The sequence below is a fragment of the Pleurodeles waltl genome, chromosome 4_2 (assembly GCF_031143425.1).
Source record: "Pleurodeles waltl isolate 20211129_DDA chromosome 4_2, aPleWal1.hap1.20221129, whole genome shotgun sequence".
Taxonomy (NCBI): Eukaryota; Metazoa; Chordata; class Amphibia; order Caudata; family Salamandridae; genus Pleurodeles; species Pleurodeles waltl.
In genome coordinates, this window is record NC_090443.1 from 1,029,144,817 (window position 1) to 1,029,158,891 (window position 14,075).

A 14,075-nucleotide genomic window follows, 5' to 3' on the forward strand; every position below is an offset into this window, starting at 1 on the left:
TTATTCTTAAGTGTTTTTCACAGACCTTTTTTGTCAAGGAGCTGATGATTGCACTTAAGAATATACTACACAACAGTGCTCCGGGGTCCCCGCAGGCGCGCGGAACTATTCAGTGTTTATGACTATCATGGAAATACCCCTACGAGAGAACTGGAGTTACAGGTAAGAAACCATTCCATCTTTATCTGGCCTGAATTTTCTGGCCCATGGTACACACTAATCCTTATATGCTATTTGAATTCAGAAGTAAAGTAAGGCACTGGGAAGTCCATGGTGTGAATGCCCAGGACTCTGCAAGTGCTTATTAGCTGCATACATGCTTGAACCCGAGTGTCACCAACACATGCAATGCTGCAGTAAGGATCTTCAAACGTATCTGGTACTGTTCCATCAAACAGCGCGGTCAGCCGGATCACACCACGCTCACACAGGGCCTGCAGGATCTCCAAGCTTGCTGTGGTTTTCCATGCTTGCAGGTGCATTGGAAGCACACACAGCACACCCACTAAATACGTGTGTGGCCTGGCACGATGTCCTGGCATCAGTGGTGGCACACTGCAGGCCACCATAAGATTGGCCAGCATGATGTCTTCTCCGTAGATCTCCAGGATCCAGTCACGTAAGTAAGCTCCTCCCATCCGGGCATTGATCTCTATGAGCTTTGGCCCTGTAGGCATCATCTTAAACTCTACATTAAAGACTCCATCAGCCAGCCCACAGATAAGACAGCCCTGGAAGGCAGCCATCACCAACTGGGCCTCCTTGTCTGGTGAGAGATATGTGGGCATGCAGGCTGCAGTCTCAGTAAAATCAGGCACCCGGGTGGGACCGTTGTCAGAGACAAATGCTCCCATCAGCTTACCATCATAGATGATGATATCAACATCATGTTCTGAACCGGAGACATGTTCCATAAGCACCATGGCATTGCCATACCTGAGCCCGATACCTGGGCAATCACTTTCTACTTTCAGGATACTGCATATATTCTCGTAGTACTGGTGGCATTGCTCCTTATTCTTCACCATCTTGGTTGCCACGGCTCCACACCCCGATTCTAGTTTCAATACACCAGGGAAGTTAACATTACAAGAGGCATTGTCAATATCGAGGTGACTTGCTACATGGCATGAAGGCACTGCATAGGATGCAATGATTGCTGAGAAGATGCTGTTTTTCTTTTTATATAGCAGACTAAGCTGGGTTTGACTCTTTTTCTTGGAAAGACGCAAGGCCAAGACTGGGCTACTGCGGAAGCCTAGCTGCTCGCATACCAAGGCAGCAAGGACAGTGCAGTCATTCCAGAATGTGACACATCCATCCAGATGCATTCCACGGTCATGTACCATCTTCATGATCCACTGGGCATGGTCCTCATCCTGCTTGTGGTCAGTCATGTCATAGTGGACGAAGTCATGGACAATGCTTGAGGCAAAGTGGTTTGGGTCTGACTCAATCAAGTGAACCTGTGGAAAGCATAAGGGTCACAGTGTTACTATCTGATCAGCTCTTAATCGATTCACCTACATATTCCATTCATTAATCTGATTTAACATGAATGAAAAATCATACAACCATAGACTAACCATGGACTAACTCTGCTAAACATCTATTTAACCAGTCCGCTTTTACTGGTTTTTCCACTTGTACATTTAGCCATGAATTAATTCATCTACCTAGCCTTTTATCAAGCCTCCACTGGAACAATTCATTCTTGATGATGCCATTGAACGATGTTATAGTGCACAACAAGAATGTACTGGTGTGACAATTTTAGAGAATTCCATGAAGAGATGATCACTGTAATAGAAAGGTTTTCAGACCTTTGAGTGTGTAGCTAGCTTTTTTCTTGCTACAGGTGAACTGGTAAAGCATTTCAGTGTTTAAGCCAAGGTGGTGGGAAACGCCCCGATGATAAGCATAGCCAGTGACTGCAATATACCATGTAAAAGCAAATGTTTGGGAAGGTCCTGCAAGTTCTGCGCCAAATATACGTACAGATGCTTTTCCACCGTAAGCCAGTATCAGTCTCTGATGTGGGTGAGCTCTTGGATGTCTACTGAGTTTAGCCGGTGGCAGAGTAAAGCAAGGGATACAGTGTCATCAAAGGCAGAGCTAAGGTTCAGCATCACTAGTGCACCACATAGTGGCGGCTGGTGATCTTTGAAAGTGGTGGGGTGTAATACCTGCCAGGAATTTACCACATTTTGATCAAAGTTAGCCTCACTCATACTCCCATTAACTCTCTTCCCCCTCACTCACTCTTAACTCACATTCTCTCACTTACTCATTCTCACCCTTACTGAGTCCCACTCACTGTTACTGAGACACAAAGACTCATACTAACTGGGTCTCACTTACAAGCACACTCACCCTTTCACACTCGCTGACTAAGGGCCTGATTTAGATCTTAATGGTGTTACCACCAAGCCGCGCCGGCAGCGGACCAGAGAACAGTGTCAAGTCGACGGTGTTCTGCCTGCCGTATTTAGATGTTACAAGTCTGCAAGTTGAAGACTGGCGATGGAGGGAGATAGTGGCAGGACCCAGTGGACTTCGTACAGTGGCAGGGGCGATGAAATAGAGGTAAGTGACACACACACTGTCCCTTAGCCATATGTGTCCCCCAGCAGTACACACTACACAACACACTACATGCACACCATCATCTATTACAAGTCCAACACAACACAACCCATACATGCCGAAAACACAATGTGACATACATCCATGACACAACACACACACCATTGACACCGCACCCACACACAACACAACCGCAACAACCAACACAACTACACACTCAGCTACACAAACTCACACACAAGCACAACTACACACATCATGACAACATCCGTGACACAACAACAACTCTCACCTGAATGTGTGACATGGCAACCCATAATACACAACTTCGGTCTCACATGCAAGTGACACATACATACACAAACACATCACCCACTCCCTCCACCTGAATCCGCCAATTCACACACACACATACACAAACTGACTCACATACACAACAGATACCTACCAGTACAGTTCCCCTTGCAATGCGCACACATGGACACCGTTGTCAAGTGTGAGTGTACCACTATTGTGGTGCCAGCATTCATTTGGCAATGAATAATGACACCATAATGATGTATGTGTGTGATATGTGTTGTGTACCAGTGTGCCCCCATCTGTTTCTGAACCACTCGTGTCCTCGACATATGCATGTCACAGTGATTTAAAAAATGACTGGGCCATGTATATGCCTGCAATCCTCCTGTGTAGTGCCCACCAAACATACCATGGTATTTGCGGTGTCCCTACCTGTGACTCTGGTGATGGGGGGGATCGTGCTTTACTCCAGTATTGGAACTTTCATAGATTCACATGCTTGAATCATTCCCCGTCGTCAAGATGGGAGCCCCCGGTACAAATTACACAAGTAGTGTTGAAATATATTAACAAAAGGGCCCTAGGCCTCTTCAATTTAACAGTCTATCAGAGTCATTTTTAGGAAAAGGACCAAACTTGAGCATCCACCAATCAGACAACACCACCCTCTAAAATCCTCCTGAGAGAAGCTCCAGCACCTCAGATTTTCTACCACACGTCGTGCTAGGGAGTCTCCTCAGAGCTCTGCTCTTTATTCACACCTTTTGGATTAGCTTGAACATATTTTTTCTCTGCTAAAAACGTCTTTGAACTGATTGGAATTAACACCTTCAACATGTCTGACAAGGAGAAGAAGGGTTTATTCAGAAATTGCAAAACTTGTGGTAAGAAGAGACTACATTCTGAAGACCCTCATCAGGATTGTATATACTGCCTCTATCCAGACCACTCAGCCAAGGACTGTAAGCTTTGTCGTACCTTTTCCTCTAAGACTCTTAAGGATAGAGAAGGCAGATTATTGATTTGGCTGCAAAAACTTAAATACAGAGATAATCCAGTCTCTGACTCTGATAGTGATGACTCTTCAATACTAAAAAGTCATCAAAAAGGGTGAGATCAGACACAAGATCTCCTTCCCAACAATCAAGAAAAGCCCACAAAAAGACTGCCTCGGGGTCTTACAAGGGCCGCAGCTTCTCTACTTCACCTCAAAAATCTTCCAGGAAAGAGGAGAGAGGTCATGCCAGCAGTTCTGAGAGGCATAAAAAGTCATCCTCTGTACCTCCATCTGTGCCTTTCAAAAGGCCTTCATGTACTTCTACAAAAAAGGTACGTCGACGACGGACTCATCGTCGACGAGACCTCGGTGAGTGCTTTTTCACTGCCTACGACTTACACACTTCCACCGTCGACGACAGTTCTGACGATGACATCGCCGACGACGAGTGCCCCACCGTCGACGAGAGCGGCATCGACGACCTCATCGTTGATGAACGTCTACACCTCATCATCGTCGACGGCGGTTATGACGGTATCTGCTTTACCATCGTCGACAGCCTCGTCTACGGTAGACTCTTCGGTAAGGCTGTCATCGATCAAAATCTCCATGCGTTCGACATCGTCGACAAGGGGAAAACAGCATAAAACATATGAAAGACTTACCCCAAAGCACACCTCACCTAGTAAGGTGACCTCTCTCATAACCAGTTCATTTGTTAGAGGGAGATGAAGACTCGGACGACAAGGGTCCATTTGGGACAGCTCATAGCCCATCTCAATTGAACGTCAAATACCAGGACGAAGACGAATTTGATGAAACCTATGACCCTCAATTCTATGGAAGAGACCAACAATATCAAGAAGGGGCATACATTCCAACCTCTTTGCTATCTTACCTCTGAGCAATGCTGGCTGATTACAACAGGCGTTTTCCTCCTCAAGGGGAGCAACCTCCTCCATCGCCCGTCTCTGCCGTCTCCGGGGTTACCACTCCACGTCAGAGACCGGCCTCTTTATGTCTAACAAATGTGGCCACGCTAGATATGACTTTACCTCAGGACACTGACATGTCGGAAGGTGATCACGAAGAAGGGGAGCTCCTTGACACTCATTCCGAGTGGGATGAGTACATTATTCCTGCTCCTCCTTCTCCTTCCCAATCAAAGGTGGAGTCCCCTCCAGAGGACATCGGAGGATTTCATAATCTCCTGGAGAGAGCAGCTAAGCGTTTCGCTTTGCCAATGCCGTCAAAACAGACAGATTGTTTTCTTTATGATTTTAAAGAGCTGTTTAAAAAATCTGTGCGCTCTAGTCCGCTGGTCAGCTACTTATGGGAAGAAGGCCTAAAAGTGATGCACAATCCTGCTACTGTCACAGCAGTGCTGCCTCGATTGGACAAAAAATACAAGGCACCAGACGATGCCCCAGCATGTCTAATTGGTCATCCTCATCCGGACTCAGTGGTGGCTCAGGCGGCACAGAGGAAGTCCAAGAATCCGTCTGCTCCGATTTCTGCACCTCCAGACAAAGAAGGTAGATGGCTAGACAATATTGGGAAGAGGTTCTCCTCGATGGCTAGCCTAGTGATAAGAGCTGCTAACTCACTAACGGTGTTAGCCAGGTTTGACAGACAGCAATGGGCAGACATCACCCCACATATTGACCAGTTGCCGGAGGATGGAAGATCAGAGGCAGAGAAGACGTTGCAAGAAGGTCACCGCACGTCAGCGGAACTCATAGACTGTGCAATGGACATAGCCACAACTGCATTTCCACAGCTCGCAGGTGCGGCTGTACTTAGGAGACAGGGTTGGCTAAAGGCTACATCATTCCGGCCTGAGGTACAGAATAAGATTTTAGACTTATCTTTAGATGGCCAGGCATTATTTGGTAAACACATTGACGAGGCCTTACAATCTATCAAATCCGACACTGATACGGCAAGATCATTAGGGACTCTCCAGTTTCGAAAGCCTTCCTTTTGAGCTAGAGGACGTGGACAGCCTTCATATAGAGGAGGATATCAGCAATATAGATATTCAACCTATCCTTCTTCCTCTCAACAGTTCCGTCAATATTATCCACAAAGGCAACCACCGCAAGCAGCTTATGGTAGATCTAGCAATAGGGGATGCTCAACTCGCCCTGCTAAAGACTCGGCTCGTAGAGCCTGATACATCCGAACCGCCGGCTACACCCAACTCTCCTCCCCCTATCCCTATTCCTCAAGTAATGGCAAGTCATCAAATCAGACAAGTGGGTCCTCCAATTAGTGAAACAGGGCCACACTCTGGAGTTTATCCAACTGCCTCCCTCCAATCCTCCTCGCAGGACTCCTTCAAGGTACCCAGAACAACTCAAGAAGGAGATCAACAAGATGCTCCTCAAGGGAGCTATAGAGAATGTACCTCGGTCACAGCGAGGAAGAGGGTTTTATTCCAGGTTCTTTCTCATTCGCAAGAAGTGGAAAGATTGGAGGCCGATCCTCGACCTAAGGGAACTAAACATCTACTTAAAAAAGCAGTCGTTCTGAATGATAAGCCTGCAGGATGTCCTCCTGTGTCTGAACCATGGAGATTTCATGTCTGCACTAGACCTAAAAGACGCATATTTCCACAGACAGTACCTGAGATTCATGGTAGCCGAAAGCCATTTTCAATTTCATGTCTTCCCTTTTTGCCTAAAATTAGCTCCCAGGATATTCACCAAATGCCTAGCGCCAATCGCAGCCTTCCTCAGGAGGAGAAAACACCAAATATTTCCTTATCTCGACGATTGGCTGATAAAGGCAAGCACCTACGCAGGAGCGCGCAGATCAACAAGAAGGTGCGTTTCCTTGCTAAGCAGTTTAGGCCTCACCATCAACTGGGAGAAGTCCAAACCTCTGTCAGCAGGCAGTATCACCTTTTTAGGGGCAAACCTGGACACGCAATCCACCATGGCATTTCCCACAGTAGAGAGACAACAGAAGTTGCTGACACTAGCAAAGTCAATACAGGGAAGAAGCTGCGTTTCTTTCGCCTGTTCAAATCCCTGTTGGGCATGATGTCATCATGCATACCTCTGGTTCCTCTCTGCAGTCTAAAAATGCAACCGCTACAAGAGCAACTCAACCGTCAATGGCTCCAGGTTTCGGGAAGCTTCGAAGATCGAATAAACATAACCCCAGCAATAGCCAAAGCCCTGACATGGTGGTCTCAAAAGCATCATCAGTCCATCGGCCTTTCCTTTCTACATCGTCCAGCTCCGTGGACCATCACTACGGACGCATCTCTGGAGGGCTGGGGAGCCGTGTTGCAGGATCTTCAAGTAAGTGGCAAGTGGCCACTAGAGTTGAGAGGGATGCACATCAATCTGCTAGAGCTCAGAGCAGTTTATCTCGCTTTGCAGGCTTTTCTCCCGAAAATAGCAGGATCTGACGTAGTAATAAGAACAGACAACACCACTACGATGCATTACCTCAACAAACAAGGAGGCACGAGATCTCTCACCCTCTCCAAGGAAGCCCAAAGAATTTGGAATTGGGCCATCGCAGCAAGGCATCAGTCTCACAGCGGTGCATTTGCCGGGGATAGAGATCAAGATAGCGGACTCGCTCAGCAGTCAAAAATCGAGCTGCCACGAGTGGGAGCTGGGCCAGTCCACAGTGGACTACATCTTTTCCCAGTGGGGAACGCCAACAATAAACCTGTTCGCCAACAAGTGGAACGCCAAATGCCAGTACTTCGCAAGCTGGCATCACCAAAAGGGATCTTGGGGGAATGCATTTTCCACAGTTTGGTCAGACATCTTTGCTTACACCTTTCCTCCAATTCCATTGATACCAAGAGACCTCACGAAGATGAAGGCAGAGCCGTGCATCCTGATATTGATAGCTCCGTACTGGCATCGCCAACACTGGTTTGCGGAGCTTCTTCTTCTATCAATGAAGCCTCACATTCCACTGAAACCGTCTCCACAATTACTAACGATGAACAAAGGACAAATATCGCACCCGGATCCTCAGTCGATGCGATTGTCAGCATGGCTCCTGGGCAAAGGGAGGTTGCACATCTGAATATCCCACAGGAATGTAGGGACATTTTGTCCAGAGCTAGAGCAGAGAGCACTAATAAGGCTTACTCTTGCAAATGGAAAAGATTTTGTTTCTGGTGTCATCAGTGGCAAATTGATCCACTGTCCTCACCGCCGGAACAAATATTGCCGTATTTATTGCATTTAGCACAATCAGGCCTGGCGCATTCCTCCATAAAGGTGCATCTGGCGGCAATAGCATCATACAGGCACTCAGACTCTTCACCCTCGCTGTATTCCTCTTGTTTAATCAAACGGTTTTTTAAATGACTTTTCAGGGTCTTTCCTCCATTCAGACCTCCTCCTCCCTTGTGGAACCTGAATATTGTTTTAGCACAGTTGATGAAGTATCCGTTTGAACCGATTCATCGAACCTCTCTGAAATTCCTTTCTTGGAAGGTTGCTTTACTGGTGGCTCTCACATCAGCCAGACGAGTCAGTGAGGTACAGGCCCTCTCCATACAAGAGCCGTTCTTACAGATTAAACAAGACAGACTACTGCTGCGCACAAACCCACATTTCATCCCGAAGGTCCCTTTGGACATCCACATCAACGAGTCCTTCGTTTTCAAAACCTTTTTTCCACATCCATCTACTCCTGCGTAAAGACCATTACACTCCTTAGACATTAAGAGATGTGTTCAGTTCTACTTGGACAGAACTAAGTCCTTTCGCCGCTCTAATCAATTGTTCGTATCTTACAGTGCACCCAGACGAGGCCAACCACTCTCCAAGCAGAGTATATCCAGATGGATTGCCTCAGCCATTCGATTCTGCCATCAAGCAGCGGGTAAACCTCTGCATTCATCAGTCCGCGCTCATTCTACATGGGCAGTTTCTTCCTCAGCAGCGCTGTTTGCGGGGGTTTCCCTGCAAGACATTTGCAGAGCAGCAACATGGAAGAGCTGTCATACATTTACAAGACATTACTGCTTGGAATCAATATCTCAAGGAGAGGTAGCAGTGGGCCAAGCAGTCCTCAGGAACCTCTTCAGGTGAAGGTGAGCCATCTCTTTCATCCCTCCATCCTAGATCAGGTATGCACATTGTTTATGTCTCTTATGTTCGGCTACAGATTCAATGCTTTTCATGTTTAAAAAAAAAAAAAAAAATAGAGAAAAGTGAAGAGAAGTAAAGATGGGGTTGACGGACGGTATTTTGTTTGAAGTATTCCTTTATATATATATATATATATATATATATATATATATATATATATATATATATATATATATATATACACACACACATATGTTTTATATATGCAGGTGTTTTGTGACATACATGGTTACAAGGGTACAATGTGCATATGTATTGCTTGCTACTCTGATTCAAGCATGTGAATCTATGAAAGTCCCAATACTGGAGTAAGAAAATTAGTTACTTACCTGTAACTGTAGTTCTCCAGTATTGGAATCTTTCATAGATTCACATGGGACCCACCCACCTCCCCGGAGAAGCTCACTTTCACCTACCTCTCTCTCTCTTTTTCCTCTCTTTAACGCACTTGTGCTTGGAAAATCTGAGGTGCTGGAGTTTCTCTCAGGAGGATTCTAGAGGGTGGTGTCGTCTGATTGGTGGATGCTCAAGTTTGGTCCTTTTCCTAAAAATGACTCTGATAGACTGTTAAATTGAAGAGGCCTAGGGCCCTTTTGTTAATATATTTCAACACTACTTGTGTAATTTGTACCGGGGGCTCCCATCTCGATGACGGGGAATGATTCAAGCATGTGAATCTATGAAAGATTCCAATACTGGAGAACTACAGTTACAGGTAAGTAACTAATTTTCTTCTCCGTAGGAGGCTAGCAGCAGTGACGGCAGGTGTTGTCCAGTCATGTCCAATTGTAGACGGAGGTGAAATGGGGAAAAAAGGTGAGTTTTCACCCCCTTTCCCCTCCAATCTGCCAACTCAGAAGTGAGGTCGGACTGCCGCTTTTTGCTTGGTGGTAAGGCACATCCAAATCTGCATGGTGGGAAGAGTGGCTGGGGTCCCGCTAGCATCCACTTTTCCCTATCCCACCATCAATGCGGGCAGTGTTTCTTGGCAGAGATGGCGGTTTGAATTTTGGCTTTCGGCTATGGGACAGCCAACATCCCAATAAGGAGAGCATGCCAGCACGGAGGAGATTGGGTTTTCAATCAAAAAGTCAACGGCGGGACTGTTACCTCCAATATCTAAATGAAGCCCTAAGGGTCCTATTGCAACTGCACTTGCTGCACCATTGAGAGCTACAACCCTCAATCACTTCCACTCCATCTCACAATCTCCAGCCACTCATAACGCACTCCTTCACTCCCTCCCTCATACTCACTTTCACTTATTCATGCACACTCTTGTACTCACTTTCTCTGTCACTAACACTCACAAACACTTTCACTCAATCTCATTTACTTTCAATCATTCACAAACACACTCAAAAACATAGATGAACAGACAAGGAATATTGGCCCTCATTACAACCCTGGCGGTCAAAGACCGCCAGGGCTGTTTTGGAGGTTGTACCGCCAACAGACTGGAGGTACAAACTTGGGGATGACGACCGCGGCGGAAGCACCACAGTCGCACCGCCGGGACCGGCGGTTTTCCGCCACGGTGGTCCCGGCGGTTTTAATCCGCCAGGGCATCGCTGCTGCCCAGGGGATTATGAGTCCCCTTCCGGCCAGCCTTTTCATGGCGGTAGGAACCGCCATAGAAAGGCTGGCCGGAAGGGGAGTCGAGGGGCCCCTGGGGACCCCTGCACTGCCCCACACTGCTTAGAGCGACGGGTGCAACTGCACCCGTCTCACGGCCGCACCACCGCCGGCTCCATTAGGAGCTGCCTCCCTTGTTGCGGCTGACATCGCTGCTGGGCCGGCGGGCGGAAACTCGGTTTCCGCCCGCCGGCCCAGTGGGGATGTCATAATGGGCACCGCGGGAGTGCGGCCACATTGGCAGCCGCGCAGCGGTTACAACTTGGCGGGCGGCGGTTGCCGCCTGCCAAAGTTGTTATGAGGCCCATTGTTACTTACCTTGCTTCCTTTGCAGTAGAGCGGGATTCTGGTGCTGGTTAATGGAACCAGCAAGTCATAATTTCCAACGAAGAGCCAGTACCAGAGCAGCAATGGCAGGTGTGAAAAGGGATAATCCCACATCAAACCCTCTTCTAGCTTCTTCATAGAAATGAACACAGAACCCTATACGAAGGTAGGACACACCTGTGGATCCTGCCCTACCATTGCTGCACTGTGTGGCTTCTCACTGGCCTCAGGGATGCACTGATGTTTGCCCTGACAGCCACAGTTTAGCAGGTATACTGTGCTGCCAGAGGGATGCACAGTATGTCTGCTTAATAAAATGTACTGTGCTGTATGAGGGGGCTGTAGTTAAACTACACCCCCAGACACGTGCAATCCAGACATCCATCTACAGAGTGCTGTGACTATTACACTCTGTAGCTGGATTTTGATCTGCTCCATCCTCCTCCTGTCTTCAGGAGCCTGGAGACGAGACCGAGAGAGCTGACCTGCGTACTGGCAATGTTCATGAAAATATAAAAGTCCTGTTTACATGGACAGTGATAAATTAAATAATGCACAGTGACAGACTCTGAGAGGCAGGTGAAGAATTTGGGGCCTCACAGGAGGCAAGGGGGCTATGTCCTGAAGCCTCTGACAAGGAGCCACTACTACCAACACTGTTTCCTTTACACAGCAACATGCACATGGAAGAAGGGCCAGCAGGTGCCATGGAGGGGACAGGAGCACACCTGGGCCTGATCTAAGATATTATTGTCTCTGTAAAGGTAGAAAGCCAATTAATAATTTCCTTTTCTATGGTCCTGAAGGGAAAGATAGATGCATGGTGGAAATCATAGGGTCAGCAGAAGACTTCTTCTGAAGGGGTACTTCTATGGTTTCCTTCCACAGACTGGGCACTGAGGCTCTGGCTAAAGAGGCACTGCATGAAGATTGAAGCAGGAGAGCACAGAGACATCATTCCCAGACCCAAAGATGTGGACATGGATCACTAGGGGAGGCAGCCTTAATGCCACAAGCAGCGACAAAAGTAGGTTCAAGAGGAACAAACTCTGAAAGGAATGTGCAAGATTGGCTGTGGCAACACCACACCACATGCAGTGTCACAGTGTTAGAATTAAAGGCCAAGGACTCAGAGGTCTACAGAAGCTGGGATTGTCATGGAAACTGACTACAGGTATTTTCAGAAGAGGTGTCAGTGGAGTTTTATTATCTAGAACTAGATTTTTCACAAAAATTGTATCTGTCCACTGTAGGAGGCTGGACTGGCTTGTAGTGAGTACCAAGGGGTACTTGCACCTTGCACCAGGCCCAGTTATCCCTTATTAGTGTATAGGGTGTCTAGCAGCTTAGGCTGATAGATAATGGTAGCTTAGCAGAGCAGCTTAGGCTGAACTAGGAGACGTGTGAAGCTACCACAGTACCACAAGTGTCACTTGCACAATATCATAAGAAAACACAATACACAGTTATACTAAAAATAAAGGTACTTTATTTTTATGACAATATGCCAAAGTATCTTAGAGTGTACCCTCAGTGAGAGGATAGGAAATATACACAAGATATATATACACAATAGCAAAAATATGCAGTATAGTCTTAGAAAACAGTGCAAACAATGTATAGTTACAATAGGATGCAATGGGGACACATAGGGATAGGGGCAACACAAACCATATACTCCAAAAGTGGAATGCGAACCACGAATGGACCCCAAACCTATGTGACCTTGTAGAGGGTCGCTGGGACTATTAGAAAATAGTCAGAGTTAGAAAAATAACCCTCCCCAAGACCCTGAAAAGTGAGTGCAAAGTGCACTAAAGTTCCCCTAAGGACAAAGAAGTCGTGTTAGAGGAATAATGCAGGAAAGACACAAACCAACAATGCAACAACTGTGGATTTCCAATCTAGGGTACCTGTGGAACAAGGGGACCAAGTCCAAAAGTCACAAGCAAGTCGGAGATGGGCAGATGCCCAGGAAATGCCAGCTGCGGGTGCAAAGAAGCTTCTACTGGACAGAAGAAGCTGAGGTTTCTGCAGGAACGAAAAGGGCTAGAGACTTCCCCTTTGGTGGACGGATCCCTCTCGCCGTGGAGAGTCGTGCAGAAGTGTTTTCCCGCCGAAAGAACGCCAACAAGCCTTGCTAGCTGCAAATCGGGCAGTTAGCGTTTTTGGACGCTGCTGTGGCCCTGGAGGGACCAGGAGGTCGCAAATTGGACCAGGAGAGAGAGGGGACGTCGAGCAAGACAAGGAGCCCTCTCAGCAGCAGGTAGCACCCGGAGAAGTGCCAGAAACAGGCACTACGAGGATGCGTGAAACGGTGCTCACCCGAAGTCGCACAAAGAAGTCCCACGTCGCCGGAGAACAACTTAGGAGGTCGTGCAATGCAGGTTAGAGTGCCGTGGACCCAGGCTGGACTGTGCACAAAGGATTTCCGCCGGAAGTGCACGGAGGCCGGAGTAGCTGCAAAAGTCACGGTTCCCAGCAATGCAGTCTAGCGAGGTGAGGCAAGGACTTACCTCCACCAAACTTGGACTGAAGAGTCACTGGACTGTGGGAGTCACTTGGACAGAGTTGCTGGATTCGAGGGACCTCGCTCGTCGTGCTGAGAGGAGACCCAAGGGACCGGTAATGCAGCTTTTTGGTGCCTGCGGTTGCAGGGGGAAGATTCCGTCGACCCACGGGAGATTTCTTCGGAGCTTCTGGTGCAGAGAGGAGGCAGACTACCCCCACAGCATGCACAGACAGGAAAACAGTCGAGAAGGCGGCAGGATCAGCGTTACAGAGTTGCAGTAGTCGTCTTAGCTACTTTGTTGCAGGTTTGCAGGCTTCCAGCGCGGTCAGCAGTCGATTCCTTATCAGAAGGTGAAGAGAGAGATGCAGAGGAACTCGGCTGAGCTCTTGCATTCGTTATCTAAAGTTTCCCCAGAGACAGAGACCCTAAATAGCCAGAAAAGAGGGTTTGGCTACCTAGGAGAGAGGATAGGCTAGCAACACCTGAAGGAGCCTATCACAAGGAGTCTCTGACGTCACCTGGTGGCACTGGCCACTCAGAGCAGTCCAGTGTGCCAGCAGCACCTCTGTTTCCAAGATGGCAG

The 14,075-nt window shown here is 47.6% G+C and overlaps 1 protein-coding gene across 1 annotated transcript in view; it reads right to left on the reverse strand.

Moving 5' to 3' along the window:
• Positions 1 to 230: 230 nt before the first annotated feature.
• Positions 231 to 14,075, reverse strand: part of LOC138294006 (carnosine synthase 1-like) — a 186,265-nt gene continuing 172,420 nt past the window's right edge. The window contains 1 exon segment of the mRNA XM_069233260.1: positions 231 to 1,466. Within this exon segment, the coding sequence (XP_069089361.1) occupies positions 231 to 1,466 (1,236 nt within the window).